Raw genomic sequence first — 19625 nt, 5'->3', positions numbered from 1 at the left:
GCATTTGTTTCTGATTGACTAAGCCAGTTACGTTAGGAAAAAGATGAGATCTTTAGAACATCCTGGTTTGTGTAATAAGCAAAAATTGGGGGTTGTTGAATGCTTCTGCTTACAGAGAGACCAATTTGCTTTAAAAAGAAAATCCTTTTAAGTGTTGTTAATTTTGTTTTTCATGGGTAAAAACAGTAAAGGAAGAAATTGAGAAAATAAAAATTAGTGATCTAGATGAAATTAGAATGAATGAATGCTTTCTACTAAGGAATAATAATAAAATTTCCATGAAATGTACATGCACCTGCAACCATTCTAAATATTTTATATATGTTAATTTCAGTCCTCACAATTCAGGTCATGTAGCTGGTAAATTATATAACTAGAATTTAAACCCAGCCAATTTGACATTCACAATGTATGTATGTATGGGCTTAACCAATAGTCTTCACTGTATCCTCAAACAAAGCATTTTGTAGAGATCCTGACTCAAAAGATCTAGGTTATCTGGACAGCCTTGTTTCCTTAGTAAAAGTTAAACTCACACTTTGTTTATATTGCCATTAATACTTTGAAATAATATAACAAGAAACAGGTTTTATTGGCCTTTTCCTGATCTTTTAAATTCATTTACTTGTTGTGTACTCTCTTAGATGAATTGTTCTGAAATAACAATATATTTCATGAAATTCCTCTCAACTGAAGAAAAAGATGTGGTAAAGAGTAAGATGTTTAAATTGCTAGTGCAATTTAGCATGAAATATATGATCTATTCTTAATACACTTTCCCAGGTCTTAGATGTTGAAATTGACATCTACAGAATATTGGTTAGCAAACTAAATAATGCTAAACCAAAATCTATCAATACTTTGCTATCTAAACTTGAGGATTGAACATCTACTATGTTTAAATTAACTTAATATTGTACTTAAAAATATATATATATAAAGAGCACTGGCTTTGAAGTCTGACAGACCTGGGTCCAAACTCCAGCTCCCTCACTTATAAGATGTGTCACTCAGTAGTTACCTTTATCTTTTTGGCTTCCAATTTCATGACATTTGTGAAAGTCAAGTTAATATTTTCAAATTTGCCTGGCACATAACTTATGCTTTTGTTTTAAAATAAATACAGTTGCCTTCCATACCCATAGTCTCTGAATTCATGGATTCAACCAACTGGAATTCAAACCTAGAATAGAAGATATTTGGAAAAAAAGTTCCAGAAAGTTTCAAAAAGCACAATGGATTTGCTGTATGTCCTGTCAACTATTTACACAGCATTTTATATTGCATTAGGTACTATGAGTGATAGATGATTTAAAGTACACAAGAGTTCACTTCAGTCATGTCCAACTCTTTGCAACCCTATGGAGGGTAACCTACCAGGCTCCTCTGTCCATGGGATTCTCCAGGCAAGAATACAGGAGTGGGTTGCATGTCCTCCTCCAGTGGATCTTCCCGACCAGAGGACTGAACCTGAGTCTGCCTGCATCTCTTGCATTGCAGGCGGACTCTTTACCAACTAAGCCACCTGGGAAGCCCATACAAGAGTATATGCTTATATAATACATACCTGTAGTGCTTTGGTTATATGCAAACATTATGTCACTTTATATAAGGGACTTCAGCATTGGTGGATTTTGGTGTCTGAGGGGGTCCTAGAAATAATCACCCACTGATACCAAGGAGGAGTAGATTTCAGTCCCAGTCTCTGTCTTTCTCTCATTCTCCAATAAATCTACCAAGTTGATTTACATACACACATAGATGCACACACATGAAGCATAGGTGAAGGTTTTGACATTGTACATTTAAATAAATAATTGAATTGAATCATGAATTTCTATCTAAAAAAAAAGCAAATTCAAAAACATTTTGAAAAAATAATTGATATTTACTTGGGATACTTTGGAAATCTTTAGAATTTAGCTTCCTTTAGGAACGAACATTGGTGCTTCAACCTAGCACACTATGGATTAAAACAAAATCAAGTATGGCATTTGAAAAGAAATGAGTATAATTAACATTTTAATTAGTCATTTGGGTACCAGTTAGCAAAACAGCTGAGAATGAAATGAACTCTAGTAAACTCTTGGCTCTACCCTGGACCACACCTGTAACATACTAACACACTATACCAGTGGTTTATCAAGATGAGGCCCTGAACTGACAATCTGCCTAGAAACTTTGTACATTTGAAGTCTATTCATAGTGATACAGTATCTTAGGATCTGAAGGCCTTTACGAAGTTACCATTTTGTTATGGGTAACAAAATGACTGTAGGTTAAGCACCTGAGCTGATAAGTAGATAAAGCATTTTTTTCTACTATTTTCAAACAGGCTTAGGGGATGGGGGGAAGGCCAAGAATTAAATTGTTTCTTTGGGCATTAGCCCCACAAATTTGTAGAATCAATTGATGCTAACTTTGTTTTTGAAACTTCAAATTTACCCAACTTCTGGAGGATCACTTTTTACTTTTTAAAGAAGTTTATAGGGCTGAAGACTTACAGTAAACTTATCTTTAAAAAAATAACACATTAACCACATTCAAACAACATCAGATCATGTAGCACTGTAGTAGTATTTACTGAAAAAAGAAATCTGTGTCTAAGTGGACCCCTGTTGTTCAATATTGAATGTCCAATATTGACATAAAAATGATGCTGTTGACTCTGCCAAGCAGAGCATGGGCTTTGAGGCAGGTCTTCAGATTGTGATTAGGTGAACTAATACATAGTTACTTTCACCCTAACTCTGTGGTCTAACTTTGTAATCTGAAGGAAGGGCATGGGTAGTTAATGTGTATTTCTTTTCCACAAAGAAAAAAAAAAAACATGTTTAAAGCATTTGCAAACAAAGGAGAAAGTTGAGCAATGTTTCTAGTGATTTCTCTCAATGCAGATCCATTTAAATAAACTAATTCACTTGTTCAACAAATATTTGACTGCCTAGAAGATGGGAAGCCCTGGGATGTGATGACAAACTAGTTTATTTCATGAATTCAGACACTTGGAATGTTTCCAATACTTTTGTGTGTGTGTGTCTAGCACTAATTTTTTTTTAAAATAGACTTTATTTTTTAAAACAGTTTTAGGTACACAGTAAAAATGAGCAGAATATAGAGTTCCCTTATACTTCCCTCCCAACACGTGCACAGTTTCCCACTGTCAACACCTTGCCCCAGACTGGTATATTTGTTGTAGATGATGAACCTATATTGACACATCACAGTCACCCAAAGTCCATAGTTTACATTAGGGTTCACTCTTGGTGTTTTACATTCTATGGTTTTTTGACAAATGTGTAATACATATATCTACCATTATACAGGAGCTATTATACAGAATAATTTTACTGCCATAAAAATCCTCTGTAACCTGCCTCTGTTGCAGGAAGGGGGAACCCCCCCCCAACTCACCCCCCTCCCCCCGACTCACTCCCTTCTGGCAATCACTGACATTTTTACTGTCTCCATAATTTTGCTTTTTCCAGAATGTTACATAGTTGTAATCCTACAGGATGTAGTCTTTTCAGACTGGCTTATTTTATTATACTTAGTAAAATGCATTTAAATTTCTCCATGTCTTTTCATGACTTGATAATTAATTTCTTATTAGCACTTAAAAATATTCCACTGTATGGATGGACTGGACAATAGATTTATCCATTCATCTACAGATGGACATCTTGGTTACTTCCAACTTTTGGTGTGCATGCTTGCAACCCTATGGACTTAGCCCACCAGGCTCCTCTGTCAATGGAATTCTCTGGGCAAGAATACTGGAGTGGGTTGCCATGCATGCTCTCCTCCAGGGGATTTTCCCAACCCAGGGATCGAACCCACATCTCTTATGTCTCATGCATTGGCAGGTAGGTTCTTTACCTGAGAAGTTTTGGCAATTAGGAATAAAGCTGCTATGAACATCTGTGTGCAGGTTTTTGTATGAGTATGTTTTCAGTTCATTTGACTAAACAACAAGGAATGTGATTGCTGGATTGTATGGTTAAGATTAGGTTTAGTTTTGTAAGTAAATGTCAAACTATCTTCCAAAGTGATTGTACAACTCATAATTTTTATCTTAAAAATTTTCAACTTTTTATGTGATTTTTTTCATCATTGGTTAGTTCATTTATAAAATAGAAAATGGTTGTTTTTCTCTGTGGAAATAATAATGCTCAATATAGTAAGTCAACAATATAAAAAGGTAGATTTTAAAAAGTCAACATATTTCATTTCTCAAAGACAAGTAGTTATAACTGATTGTCTGATGCACTATCTTTTAGTCTTTTTTCTGTATGCATAGCTTTTGTGTCACATTTTAAACATGATTTTTTTTAGAAATTTCACTAAATATGATTTTTCTTAGACACAATCCAAACTAAGAACCCTGATTATTAAAAATGTTACACTTTTAAAAATCTAAATGCACTTTTTTTTTCCATTTATTTTTATTAGTTGGAGGCTAATTACTTTACATCATTGCAGTGGTTTTTGTCATACATTGAAATGAATTAGCCATGGACTTACAAATGCACTTTTAAATATAGGCATTTGGGGCACAGTGTAACAATCAACTTGCCAAAGTTTGTTTCATTGCTATAAGTTAACTTAAGTACCTATGTTCTCCCAGCCTCTGTTCTTGTCTTCTCTGGGACATAGAACTAGAACCAATATAATTTCATTTCATTTGGAATCAGCTACAGTTATTTTGGTCTGGATTTGGTTCAAACCAAAAATGTATTCCAACTACATGGTTGAACCAGACATTTTAAATCCTTTTCTTGAAAAAAATAAATAAATAAATAAATCCTTTTCTTGTTAAGGTTTTAAAACTAAACTATCCATGGCCATTAAATGACATTACATTTGCTAAAAACACTGCTCCTTAAAAATGTACGTATTTAAATCACTAATGCTACTAAATTGCCACTGAAAAAAATCAGAGGCCCTGAACTTGGTAGAATTGGTGTTCAAAGAGACAGGAGAGCCCTTTAGACAAGCAACCAAAACAATGCAAACTACCAAAAGTAAGATCAGCGGACAAGGTTTTTACTAAACTTCTATGCTGCTATGCTACATGGAAGAAGTTTATACTTTTACCATATCTAAAGAATGTTGAAAGTGAAATAAAAGTGTCACTCAGTTGTGTCCAACTCTTTGTGACCCCATTGACTGTAGCCAGCCAGGCTCCTCTGTCCCTGGAATTCTCAAGGCAAGAATACTGGAGTGGGTTGCCATGCCCTTCTCCAAGGGGTCTTCCCCATTCAGGGATTGAACCCTGGTCTCATGTCTCCTGCATTGACAGATGGGTTCTTTACCACCAGCACCACCTGGGAAGCCTATATAACCTTAGGATTACACATTCTAATACTACTCCTTTAAAATCATCAACCAGGCTTGGACAGACTAAGTTTAAATAGGCTAAAGTGTAACACAGCAAATCTTCTATCTACTGGTTATACCCAATTAGAGGAGTTCTGTTAACTCTTAAGAATATTTGATTCTTTCACTTTTCTTTGGCTTCATTTTCCATGTCATTGATTATATTGTAAAAAAGCCTTTGTTGTAAGGTTCTAAAAACAATTTGGATAAATGCAGAATAAAACAAAATGCTTAAACTGACCAATTGATGTAGTTCATCATATCTGAAGAGTACATCAGTGGTAAGATGCAGCATTATTTTACATACAACTAAGGAAAAAAACACCAATTAATTGTAAGATGTCATTGACTGTGAGATCCATTTCCATTTCAGAAATGTTAAAATGTATTCAAATGTTTCTTCTTAAGTCAGAATTGATTAACTAAAATAGTGACATTTTCAAATTTTCGCTTGCAGTGTTATTTCCATGCTAGTACACTACTGGGCTATAATTTTATCAACCAGTAACTCTCAGCAATGAAGTCTGGTTTCTAAGCCTTGTTCTTTCTTACTGACTTTACCCAGGTAAAACAAAGGATACAGCAAATCCAGGATTGGTTCTCAACACAGACATTATTTTAAACTCTTTTCTGAGTGTGTGCATACACTCAAGTCGCTATGTCCTATACAAGTCTTTTCTATCCCATGGACTGTAGCCTGCCAGACTCCTCTGTCCATGAGGTTTTCCAGGTAAGAATATTGGAGTAGGTTGCCATTTCCTTCTTCAGGGGATCTTTCCGATGCAGGGTAACCCCCATGTTCTGCATGCAGGTGGATTCTTTATAACTGAGCCACCTGGGAAGCCCCTTTCTGATTGTAGTTTATCATTTAATTGTAGATTGAGGTAGTTAATTCAATCAATATTAACTATATAAATAACAATGATAACCAGCTTCTTTCCAAAATTGAATTCTATTCTGAAATCTCTCAAGGAAGTCATAGATTATGTAAAAGGAAATCATTTGAAATAATAAACACTGTTTAAACATAAAACAATGAAGAAACTATATAAACTCATCTAGGCTAAAGAAACAAACAGAAACGTTTAGTACTAGATTAAAACATCTCCTTGAACTGATTTAAAATTTAAATTAATTAAAAAATTTAAACACTAGGTTACCTTACTAGCCAAATGCCACATCTTTCCATCTTTCCATTTTAGAGTGCTATCCTCCTGTGTAACTTACAATCTTCTAGTAGCTAGCAGAATTTAAAAAACAACAGTAAAGACTGAATTAATTTTAATAATTTAACTCAATGTATCAAAAACATTCTTAAAATTTGTAATCAATATAAAATTAATGAGGCATCTTCATACCAGGTGCATGACTTACATTCGTAACACAACTCCCTCAGTTCCTACTATCCATATTTGAAGCGCTCAGTAGTCGCCTATGGCTATCATATTGGGCAGGAGTCTTAGAGGACTTCAGAATCAGCTGATCCTTTACATCCTGAGTTTGAGAATTTCTTGTACGTTACATGCTGCTTCTAAGGTGCTTAGAGATCTGTGAAGCAGAAGATTTCACTCTCGGTACGTTGTGATCCAAGGCTCGACAGCATTTAAAGTATCAAGGGAAGAAGGCAATGGGACACCCGGACGCCCGGGAACATGCCTTGGAGGAAGGTCTGGGCTGCTCCGGGCAATGCCCGGCGCAAAGGCTGAGGACACAGCGTTGCAAGTTGCACTGCGAGACAACTCGGGGCTGCCTGGAACCCCGGGTCTTTTCCTTGGACGCCCTGGAACACCAGAGCAGGACAAAGGGAAAGTGTCCTCCGAGCTGGACACAGGGTCGCGTTCCGCCACAGAGGCGGGCTCAGGGGTGCAGAGCTGCCTGCCCGGGTCGCATTCTCCGGTCACCAAGAGGTGGGCGGCGGCCGGAGCCTCGAGAGGAACACCCAGAAGAACCCTCCCAGGGGCGCGCTCACGACAGTGACGCCACCAGCGCGAGGGCGGCAGGGTGGGCGGAGAGGAGCAGCGCGCACCGCCCCTCGGAAGGCGGGACCGCGGTTTCGGAGGGCCGGGGCGGGGCGGGGTGCGCCGGGGAGTCGGGGCGCCTGCCGGCGGTTTCGATTAGTGCGCGGAGCTGCGGCGGCAGAGCAGGGCGCGGAGCTACGCTGCCCGGGGCCCGGCGCCGGGGCTGCGAGAAGGCGGCGGGGCGGCGACGGAGGCGGCGGCGCAGGCGCGTGGGGTCCGGCCGGCGGCCGCGAAGGGGTGGAGAGGCAAGCGGGAGCGCGGGGCCACGGCCGACCTGACCACCGAGTCCGGCCACCGCAGCGCTTGCATCCGCGAGCGCGCCCGGGCCAGCGCGCGAGCGAGTGCGCGCGGGCGGGGGCGCGCAGGCCCTGCCCGCCCCTTCCGCCCCCACCCCCTCCGCCCCTTCCTCTCCCCACCTTTCTCTCCCCTTCTGCGCCCCCGCGCCGGGCGCCCACCCAGTCCTCCTCCTGCGGGAGCGCTGTCCGCTGCGGCGGCCGGAGCGGGCCGGGCCGGGGGATGGCGCTGCTGGACCTGGCCCTGGAGGGAATGGCCGTCTTCGGGTTCGTCCTCTTCTTGGTGTTGTGGCTGATGCATTTCATGGCCATCATCTACACGTGAGTGAGGGGCAGCTGGAGGAGCCCGTGGCGGGGTCCAGGCCTCGGGGACAGGCGAGGGTAGGAGGAATTTCGCTTTGGAGGAGATTGGGCTCGGATGGGGGTGGAGACAGCCAATTTTCAGACTCTTCTTCCCGGTCTCTCTAGCCTTGGATCAGCTGGGCCGGGGGTTTCATTGGAAGAGAGAAGTGGCTACTGAGAGGGGTGGCTGGGCTGCAGGCGACTTCACAGCCAGGAGAAAGACTGTACTCTTTTTACGTGTAGAGCGGAAGGTTGCTTGCTTGGTTTGATTGTGGTACGGATCCGTGTGGTTTTTCATCTGGGCCAAGATGTATGGTGTATTTTTTTTTTTTTCTCTCTCGACCCGGGCCACATTTCTATTATGATGATGATCGTTTCCACTCTTCTGGGAGCTGCACGGCAGCCACCTGGAGACCTCCCTGTGGATTTTCTCCTTCCTGGATGAGCGCTCTGCCCTTAGATAGGTGTGAAGCACCTGTCCATCTTGGAAAACGTCCACCAAACCTCTGAACTGGTGTTGTAACCTTAAGTCATGTCAGCTTGTACATTTCAGTGTGGTTCCCACCCCCCCCACCCCCAATTCCTTGTTTTTTTCTTGTTTAGCTTGGGTCCCCCGCCCCCACGCACATACCTTTTCATTAGATACCATTCACTGAAGACAGTAGCAAGCACGACAGAATACCTGTCCTCATAGAGCTTACATTCCAGAAAGGAGAGACAAAATTAAAATCCGAATAAGGTTATTTCAGATAGTGATAAACACTATGAAATAAAATCGGGTAATGGGATGAATATGACATAGGGTGTGTAGCTACTTTTGATATTTCAATTGTTTAAATGTCTTTAAAATGGAAAAAGTCTTTGTAAGGAAATGAAAGAATTGACACAGTCCATTACTCTTGGATGCACTAGACTTTTAGCTGGGGGAAAAAAAAAAAGGATTGTGCATAGTGATCATTACCACAATTTAGAATAGGGTATATGTTAGTAGAGGAGAGGGTAGGACTTTAAGAAATTAATTACTTACAGTTTTTCTTTCCCTTTTCACTGCAGAAAAAGTGTACTTCTTCCTTTTAGAAATGCTGCATTTTATTAGTATAGTGTGGCATTTCCTGGTAGTGGAGAAAGATGCTACTAATACATTGTAAAGGCATGCTGGTATTTCTTTGAAGATGAAGGAAAAATGCTTCTTGGATACTGCTGATTTTAGGGTTTGGAGTTTGTGAGCTATAGGCAGTGAACATTCTGGAGTTCATCTTAAATATATGAGTTCTTTAAAGGCAATTTTGTTACTTTATCTGATCATAGAAATAAAACAGGCTTACTGTATAGGGAATTTAGACTACAGAGAAGAAGAAAGAAGAAAGTTAAACACAGGCACCAAAACTCTATTGCCTGTCAACCTTTTGTACTATCCTTCCAATTATATTTCTGTAGGGGGAGGGAAAGGAAGGGAGGTCAGGAAGGAATGAGGAAGGGGCCATACCATGATTGTTCTGTAACCAGCTTTAAAATTAATCTATTTAATAAATACTTCCTAGGAAGCTGTTTTGTACAAGGCACTGTTCTAGGTGCTGGAAATAAGATTGAAGAACAGTATACCCAAGGCCCCTGCTCTCATGGAGCTTCCATGTAAAATGTCATGAGTAATTTTTTCATGTCAATAAATGTATGATCTCTCCATCATTTTTAATAGATGCATGACATTTTTGTTTATGAGGCACTAATATGTGTTCATTATTATTATTGGTAGGCATTTAGGCTATTTTCAGTTTGTTACGATTACAAACAGCACTGTGATGAATGGCTTCCATCTTTGAGAGATGATCTCCTTAGTTTACATTTTGAAAGAGGAATTACTGGACCAGAAGTGGTGCACACTTTAAACTTGGATACATATTACCCTACAGAAATGTATCTGTTCCTAGTCCTGGTAACATTGTATGATGGTCCCCATTTCCCCTTACTAAGTATTAGGGTTTTTACTGTTCTCTGTTTTTATTTTCATTCCTTTAATTACTGGTTTCATCGGATGTTTTTCATATATTTAATGCCAGTTACAGCTAGTTGTAAATTTCATACTCATAAATCTTTTGCTTGTGCAATCTATTGCTGTGCTAATCTTTTTCATAGGAAGATTGTTCTGTGATATGCTGCAGTTTTCTCCCAACTTGTTTTTTGTCTTTCAGCTTTGTACATGTATTTCACATGTAGAAAAGTGTGTGTGCCTGTGTGTTTTAGGTAGTCTTGTCTTTCACCCCGCCCCAACTGGTAAAATTTTTTATCTTTTCCATTTCCCCTAATTATTATATAATATCTCGTTTAGTACTTTGAGTTTTCTTTTTTTTAACACTTTACCCCTTATAAAGTGTACCAATATCCACTGTTTTAGTGAAGTATTATTACCTTTATTACAGTGTTACTTGGTGAGGCTGGCCCCTCCTTATTCTTTTGTAAATTTTTTTACTTTTTATACATTTTTACTTGAACTTTAGAACCTTTTTCCCTCCAGACTCTAAGTAATCTTGTATTTAAATTAGAATTGTTAAATTCACAGCCCAATTTGAAGAAAGTTGCCTTCTTTTCACATAGGACTATGATGGAACACCTGCCCTCTATGATGTGTGTGTGTGTTTGTGCATGCTCAGTCCTGTCCGACTGTTTGTGACAGTTGTATCCTGTAGCCCACCAGGCTGCTCTGTCCATGGAACTTTCCAGACAAGAATACTGGAGTGGGTTGCCAGTTCCTACTGGGAACAGGGGAACTTCCTGACCCAGGGATCAAACCCGTGTCTCTTGCGTCTCCTGCATCGACAGGCGGATTCTTTACCACTGCGCCACCTAAAAGTCACACTTATTTAACACTAGTGAAGTAGCTTAATACTTCAAGTAACCATCTGAGAGTGTTTATACTCTTAGACTGTGACAACTCCAGAATTATTTTAAGTTATTTTGTATTTAATAATAAACTGAAAAAAAATTTTAAATACCTTTTTGTTTAAAATACTTTCAGTTTTTGAGAATAGCACAAACTTTAGTTAAGATACGGTAGTCTTTGTATTTCTTTTTTAATGTTCCACAAAGTTACCTTTTATATTGACAGTAACAGGATCCAGAAGAGTTAAATGAAAATACAGCAAAGAAAATGCAATTAGTTTATAACAGATTAGTAGGAATATTCAGAATATTTTTCTGAAATAGGTAAAAGAACATGAAGTGAATAATCAACAGCTTAATTTATGTATAAATTATATGCTGCCTTTAAAAAATTAAGTTACTTTCATCTCATCCCGCTGTCATTATTATTTACTGTTTGATTTGATTCCTTTCTTACTGAAGTGAAGATGCTTCCCAGTTTGAGTTGTTTTCAAGCAGAGCACTAAGGGTTTGTCCTCTCCTTTTTCTACTGTATTTAGTAAATTTGCAGGTTTGATAATCTCAACATATTGATATTCTTAGCATTTTGACAAGCATGGCTGAAGAATATTGGCAGTGATATTTTGGTTAAAAGTTTATGCTAAGCATTCTGTATTTTATTGAAGAATATATTTCCTGAACATGTGTCTGTATCCTCTCAAATCTTTTTTGAATATGGTAAAGTATAAATAAATTAAAATAGCCAGATTTAATCAATGCGTCTCCTAAAACCTTGTGCCTGAAACTGGTGGAAGTGGAGCCTATTATCAAACCTTATATGGTTCCATATCTGGTTGTCAGGCTAAGGAGCGTAATCTGTGAGCTACTAATGTTTAAAAATATTTAAGTAATACAAACATTGCAGTGAAATTGTTAAAAAACAAAACAATAGAACGTTTTTTTTTTAACCCATGGTTATTTTTTTACAATTAAATACAGTGTGTTATGGTATCTAGTTAATTTGGATCCAATGTTCTATTGTATTGTAGCTTCTTAAAATGAGATTAAAAAGCTAAGTATTGGCCTGTATTTTTTAAATAGAGCAGAATGTAATTAATACAGTGAACAGTTGTTCAATGACATTTTTTGCTCTGATTTCATAAATATTTTATAAATCATATAAGCTTACAGTTTTAAAAATTGAGGTGGTTTATAACTAGAGAACCATTATTTTCAATATTTTTAAACTTTCTCTGCTCACTGGTATCTTTACCTACTGCTTTGCTCTTTTCCAGAATTAATATTGACTGAAGCCTCATCATGTCATAACATACTTTAGATGGCAGAGATCTGTGGAATTTTGCCTAAAATGTCTCTGCATGCACTCCCACTCCCCCCCACACACAACTTGTGGGATCTTAGTTTCCTGACCAGGGATTGAACCCCAGGCCCATGACAAGTAAAGGCGCTGGACCACCAGGAAATTCCCCTTATAAGGTTAAAGATAACTTTTAGATTAGAGCATTTGAAATTCAAGACTTATTTTGAAGATTGTTTTCTTAAAAAAAAAAACAACTAATGATTATATCCTCTATAGGCAGAGTTAGTTAAGTGATTTTTTTATGGAATTTTTTCTCTTTTGTTGAGAGCTCGTGTGGTTTGATAGCTGGGGGACTGTGGCGAATTCATACAAAAGTCTGGAACCAATTTTTTTTTCTTCCCTCTATAACTATTAGGAACCATTCTGCTAGATAAGAATTTCTAAGCAAGATACCTTGCTTTTTTCTCCTCTTAGCTCCCCATCCTTCTCACTCCTTGGACTTAATCATTTTTTCCCCTTTATGTGTGGTATCCTAGTGTTTAGTGATAGCCTTTTTGTTTTCTATTAATTGACTGGAGGTGCCACGGTATAGTGGTAATACTTCTTGTATCCATCCAATATTAACTGCCCTCTACTAAACATTATTTTCTTGAAGATTTTTTTTTTCTCAAGTTAATTCTGCCTTTCCTAATTTTTCCAGTATAACAACTTTTAAACCTGCTGCACAATTTTTGAGTAGAGTTTAAATACTCACTGTATCAGGATAACTGTGATAAACTGCCTGTCAGAAAGTAATTATATTTTTAATATGAATTTTAGCATTTCCGATATTATTTTTAGATAATATGATTTTTTTTTTTAAGTTGGCCTTACATGTATGGTGTTCTGAGCCTTAGTAGAGTGTAAACCGAGGAGAGCTTATTTTCTGGGTTTAGTCCTGAGGATGCAGTTGAACAGGTGTTGCTCAGTCGGGGCCATTGCTGCCCAAACCACTTTTGGGTGCATGAATCAGGTAGTTCAACCCCTTGAACCTGAGCCTTGGGGAGACATGGAATTGGACGATGCTGTGATAGCTTTAAAAAGCAAACTGGACATTGAAAAAAAAAAAGCAAAATGGAAATTTACTATTTAGTGGTGGTTCTCTTAATTCATCATGCCTTCCTTTTCCTACCTACATCATTAGTTCAGTATATATTATCTCTACCCTAGAGTATTGAACTATCTTTATTCCCTGGTGTTTTTACCTACAGCTCTGCTCTTTATCTACTTTGTTTTTCTTACTGTAGCTTAATCTTTCTGGAGCAGCAATCTTGGATCATGTGCTTAAAATCTTACCGAGGTTCCCCACTGCCTTCAGGTTAAAATTCAAACTCCTTATCAAGGCGTGTAATTCTTGAGGAGGTGAGCCATCTCCTATGCCTGTTTCTCCAGCCACAGTGAATTACTGGCATTCCTCTGAATGTGCAATGTAATTTTTTCAGAATTCTCTTTCTTTCCTTTTTTTTCCATTTCTCTCCCTTCTTCCTTCCCTCCCTTCCTTTTTGTTTTACTAACTCCTCCTCATTCAGCTTTAGCGCCTTACTGGGTTAGGCACCCCCTCTTATGTCCTTCCATAGTATCTTGAATTTACCCGTCTAAAAAACTATGTGTTCTGCTGTCTCTTTCCCCACTTACAATTATAAACTTTGGGGAATGGGGAGGTGTCTTATTTACTATTGTATCTTCAGTGCCACTTGGCAGCTGATCATTGCATGTCGAGTGAATAATCTTTGATTTTTTTTTTCCCAGTAGTAATGGTGGGATTTTTGTTCACTCATTAACTTAGTGTTATTTGGCCATTGTGATTTCAGGTAGATGGACAGAACTTGGGGCGAATTCAGTGGCCATGGCTTTTCATGAAATGAATTGGACCAAATGGAATCTTTGTCTCACTATTTCTGATTGTGGGTTAAAATAGAAACAGGGCCTCATCAGTCACATGATCCTGATTGTGCTCAGTCGCGTCCAACTCTTTGGGACCCCATGGACTATAGTGCACCAGGCTTCTCAGTCCATGGGATTCCCCAGGCAAGAAGACCAGAGTGGCCATTCCCTTCTCCAGGAAATCTTCTCAACCCAGGGATCAAGCCCAGGTCTCTTGCATTGCAAGCTGATTCTTTACCATCTGAGTCACCAGGGAAGCCCAATCACATGTTCACCTACAAATTACTTGTTAGATCTGAATATCCCCCTAGGGTTTTCCAAAGGGAATACCTGTCATGCCTTCAGTAGTCTGTACACTTGGATCTACCCTTCGGGAAATGCAAAGCTACTTGTTGCTATTAGCAAAATACGTTGCTCTATTTCCCATGCACTCTGGCTAGCTCTTTTGTTACCGAAGGGTTAGTAGGTTGTTTTGGGGGGGGCGGGGGAACAAATTTAACAAAGGTCTCCTCATTTTTTCCAGTGACGGAATCTTTTGTGTTCTGTAGTGTACAAGCCTGTTGTCCAATGGAAATAGTTTGTGTTTTCCTATAAAGGTAACTCACTAATGAGTTGTTCTGTGTTCTCTGGGGGATCTTGTGTCTACAGAGTTAATGTTGCATCCGAAGCTGTGTTTTGTGATGTGGTGTGCTTTGCTAATTAAGCCCATTTTGCTGCAGTACCATTTTTGAAGATAAATGCTATATGGAGGTAACATTAATCATGACACTTACTGATTACAGACACGGTAACAACCTTCTAGAGTACATTCATAGCTAAAAACAACAACAAAAGAAGCCTTTTATCATTTGGAATTGCTGGGATGGACTCTATGAAGTGTGGGATCTGCTGATCAAGCAATCAACTTAATTTTACATGAAATATTAACAAGCTTGATGGCATGGAGCAAAGGAGAAAATTCCCAGTGTCAGATAAATCGCTTCAACTGATTTGCACAGCAGAGCTCTAAAAACAGCACATTCTGGGGCTGTTAAGCAAGGTGAACTTTGCCCTCAAGGAATCTATCTTCTCCTTAGAAGCTTTGAGGGAAATTCTTGTGCCTCTTTTCTGGTAGGTGTAGCGCTATCTTAAGGTTGCTACACCGGAGACGCAGGTTTGATCCCTTGGTGGGAAAGATCCCCTGGAGAAGGAAATGGCAACCCACTCCAGTATTCTTGCCTGGGAAATCCCATGGGCAGCAGCAGCCAGGGGCTGATGAAGGGATGAGCAGAGTCTGCCCTCTCTCCCAGAAGTCTCCCTTCATTCCAGGCCCCCTTCCTGCTCAAAACTCAATTTGAATACAAAGCCGTAAAATATATTATTTTTAAATGGTGCCTTCGAATGCTAAAGCCTTCGATTGTGTGGATCACAATAAACTGTGGAAAATTCTGAAAGAGATGGGAATACCAGACCACCTGACCTGCCTCTTGAGAAACCTGTATGCAGGTCAGGAAGCAACAGTTAGAACTGGCCATGGAACAACAAACTGGTTCCAAATAGGAAAAGGAGTACGTCAAGGCTGTATATTGTCACCCTGCTTATTTAACTTCTGTGCAGAGTACATCATGAGAAACGCTGGGCTGGAAGAAGCACAAGCTGGAATCAAGATTGCTGGGAGAAATAGCAATAACCTCAGATATGCAGATGACACCACCCTTATGGCAGAAAGTGAAGAGGAACTAAAAAGCCTCTTGATGAAAGTGAAAGAGGAGAGTGAAAAAGTTGGCTTAAAGCTCAACATTCAGAAAACTAAGATCATGGCATCTGGTCCCATCACCTCATGGGAAATAGATGGGGAGACAGTGGAAACAGTGTCAGACTTTATTTTTTGGGGCTCCAAAATCACTGCAGATGGTTACTGCAGCCCTGAAATTAAAAGACACTTACTCCTTAGAAGGAAAGTTATGACCAACCTAGTTAGCATATTAAAAAGCAGAGACATTGCTTTGCCAACAAAGGTCCGTCTGGTCAAGGCTATGGTTTTTCCAGTGGTCATGTATGGATGTGAGAGTTGGACTGTGAAGAAAGCTGAGTGCCGAAAAATTGATGCTTTTGAACTGTGGTGTTGGAGAAGACTGTTGAGAGTCCCTTGGACTGCAAGGAGATCCAACCAGTCCATCCTAAAGGAGATGAGTCCTGGGTGTTCATTGGAAGGACTGATGCTGAAGCTGAAACTCCAATACTTTGGCCACCTGATGCAAAGAGTTGACTCATTGGAAAAGATCCTGATGCTTGGAGGGATTGGGGGCAGGAGGAGAAGGGGATGACAGAGGATGAGATGGCTGGATGGCATCACTGACTCGATGGGCATGAGTTTGAGTAAACTCCCAGAGCTCGTGATGGACAGGGAGGCCTGGCATGCTGCGATTCATGGGGTCACAAAGAGTCGGACACGACTGAGAGACTGAACTGAACTGAACTGAACCATTAAACAAACTGTTGAGGAGGGGCCGAAAGGGGACTAAAAGATTCAAAGGATAAAACAGTAAGCTAAAATGATGGAAAGGACAGTAACAGTTTTAGAGACTGAGATGTTAGGAAATGAAAATCAATGAGGAAAAGCACGGCCATCCCATCAGTTCACAAGTCAAAAAACCCTTGTGCAGGGAGGCAATTAAGATTCATCAAGCCAAAGCATCCATAAAGTCCAGAAGAATATTCCCGAATACTCCTTACCATCCGTTGGAGCTCTTTGACGTGTTCTCTGAAGAGATGTCCTTTTAGCTCACAATAGAAAAGCAAGACCCCGTGGGCCTCTCTCTGCCTGTGATTCATCTCCCCTGACCTTTTACACTGAAGTAACTGGTACTTTGAGCGGCACCCCAGATGGTATCTGCCTTTCTGTTCCCTGGCCCTGCAGCAGCTTGCTGTGAGTACCACTCTCCCTGTCCTTGACAGTGACAGGCCTTAATTACATCAATTAATTTTTTTTTTTTGATGGAGGAGTGACTCTGGCTCTCAATTTAAAATGTCACTTAGAAATAATGCCTTGGGAAAATAACACGTATTGAAAATGTACCATACTTTCCTGTCTTCCCCAGGTGCTTCCTTAGTTTCAAGATCATTTTGTTCTTCAAAAATGAAGCTAAGCAAACCATTGACTAGCATATACCTGGTCTATCCCTTTCTCTTTCTGAATGTGTTCCTGAAAATGTAATAAAATCAGATATCTGACAGTTAAATGGATAGGTATTAGGAAGGGAGATTTTGTTTCAAGAGAACTTAAGAATAGTATTAAAATCCCAGACTCTGGATCTGGTGGTCACAGTGCCTAGGATCTGCTGCCTCTGATGAGAACTTTCCAGGTATTAGAAGCTGTGGGGAGGGGCGTTTTCTCCCCAGGAGGAAGACTGCATTGTAGTCTTTGTTCTGGGGAATGTGTTAGGTATAGTGATTGAATGGCCAGCCAAAAAGAATAGACTCCTTTGAAGTGCCTCAGAAAATCTCCAAGATAGAAGGCGGTATTGATTGGATTATACAGTACCCAGTAGTCACTCTGTGCCCTGTACCTGCTGCATTGTGGAAATTATCACACCTCTGCCTCTCAGTTTCTTTTCATCCAGCAGAGTCAAGGGAATGGGGGATTCTTGTGACTGCAGAATCCAACATTCTGAGCCAGGCTCTGAGCGAGGAGAAATTTTGAGAAGCCAGCACCTCTGCCCAGCTGAGAACCCTTTTAATAGTCTTAAAGGGGAGCTCACCTAAGAAAACAGTAACAGATCATTTTTAGGCAATAATAATTTGTGTCATTTAAAGTATCTCAGTCTCACACTTGCATTGTTTCTACACTTTTGGATTATACCTATAGAACTTTAAATTGGTTCCTAAATTTTGAGTGTAATTTTAACCTTGAATATAACTTTAACTTAAATGCGGTATATATTAATACTTCGCACTAAATGTTTTATCCCATGTTTTGATTTACTCTGTTTTAACTACGATTTGAGACTTTTAATGATTCCCTTTCCCCCTTTAGTCTTTTTTTTTTTTTTTTGCATTTAAAAAAATATTTTTACACTTAAAAATTATTAATTTATTTTTAGCTGTGCTAGGTCTTCCTACAGAGGGTTTTCTCTAGTTGTCACGAGTGGGGGCTGCCCTGCAGTTGTGGCGTCTGGGCTTCTCACTGGGGTGGTTTCTCTTGTTGCAGAGAATCGCATGGGCTCACGGGCTCTAAAGTGCTCGGACTTCAGTAGTTGTGGCACGTGGGCTCGGTCGTTGCAGCTCCCAGGCTCTGGAGCGCAGCCTCAGTAGTTGTGGTGCAGGCATGGGACGCAGTTGCTCCGCAGCATGTGGGATCTTCCCAGATCAGGGATCACACCCATGTCTCCTACATTGGCAGGTGGATTTTTTTTTACCACTGAGCTGCCAGGGAAGCCCCCGCCCCCCATCTTTTAATTTTTCTTAATACGTAAGAGTTGACTTTATTTTAAAAAGAAAAACCAACATAATGAATTACTCTTTAAACATATATGAAGTAACTTTTAAGTATATGAATTTCCAGTCCATCCTTTTTGGTTATATACATTGCATCAGTGTTTGATCTCTCTAAATCTCTGATCAGAACTATGATATTTCAGAGGAGTTAAATTCAGTGGAAAATATTCTTTTTGAAAAATTACTAGAAATAGCTATCGCTGAATGCTTACTTTGTGGCTTAATCTCATCTGTTTCTCACAACTACTTTATGAAGTAAGTACTCTTACCCACACTTTAAAAAACAAAAGCAACTTGAGATAAAGAAATACCTTGCCCAGAGATACACAGTTGGTTAACTCCGAAGCTGGTACAGAAGTCTAGACAGCCTTCCTCCAGCCGTGGCTCTTAAACTTCACTGTGACTCTCCCAGCGGACTCAGTGGTAAAGAATCTGCCTGCCAGTGCAGGAGATGCGGGTTTGACCCGTGAGTCAGGGGAAGATCCCCTGGAGAAGGGAATCCCACCACTCCAGTACTCTTGCCTGGAAAATTCCATGGAGGGAGGAGCCTGGTGGGCTGCAGTCCACTGGGTCGCCAAGAGTCAGACACGATGAAGCACACTAGTACTCTCTACTTAAACCAATATGCTGTATATACTGCGGGTGGTAACCTAGAAGTAACCCCGGAAATAATCCATAGGGATAGAGTATCTGTATGGAAGTTTCTCCAGTTGCTCTGAATCTTAAGTTTTTGATAACCGGCAACCTTGAGATCACTATGGAGACAGCCCCATTCTTCCTCTCTTCTCCCACCCTTCCCCAACTTGAAGGGCTCCTTGGAGGCTGCTTGTTTTCCATGGGTCCTGGAACAGCTGATCTTTCTGAGAGTTTCCATCTCTGTTCTTACAGTAATCAGACTTCCTAGGCCCGTGGGTCTCAACTTTGCACATTGGCGTCACTGGGGAAGATTTAAAAAAACAAAACAAAAAACAAAAAAACATGCTGCTGTCTGGGCCTCAACTCAAGAGATTCAGTAAG

At 39.8% G+C, this 19625-nt stretch overlaps 1 protein-coding gene across 1 annotated transcript in view; it reads left to right on the top strand.

The window, feature by feature from the left end:
• The first annotated feature begins 7487 nt into the window (after nt 1–7487).
• UGCG (UDP-glucose ceramide glucosyltransferase) overlaps nt 7488–19625 on the top strand; it is a 37058-nt gene continuing 24920 nt past the window's right edge. The window contains exon 1 of the mRNA XM_070459286.1: nt 7488–8011. Coding sequence (XP_070315387.1) covers nt 7914–8011 — 98 coding nt within the window. The 5' untranslated portion in view covers nt 7488–7913. The remainder of the gene's footprint in view (nt 8012–19625) is intronic.

The sequence above is a fragment of the Odocoileus virginianus genome, chromosome 31, assembly GCF_023699985.2.
Source record: "Odocoileus virginianus isolate 20LAN1187 ecotype Illinois chromosome 31, Ovbor_1.2, whole genome shotgun sequence".
Classification (NCBI taxonomy): Eukaryota; Metazoa; Chordata; class Mammalia; order Artiodactyla; family Cervidae; genus Odocoileus; species Odocoileus virginianus.
This window is presented reverse-complemented; position numbering and strand designations above follow the sequence as displayed.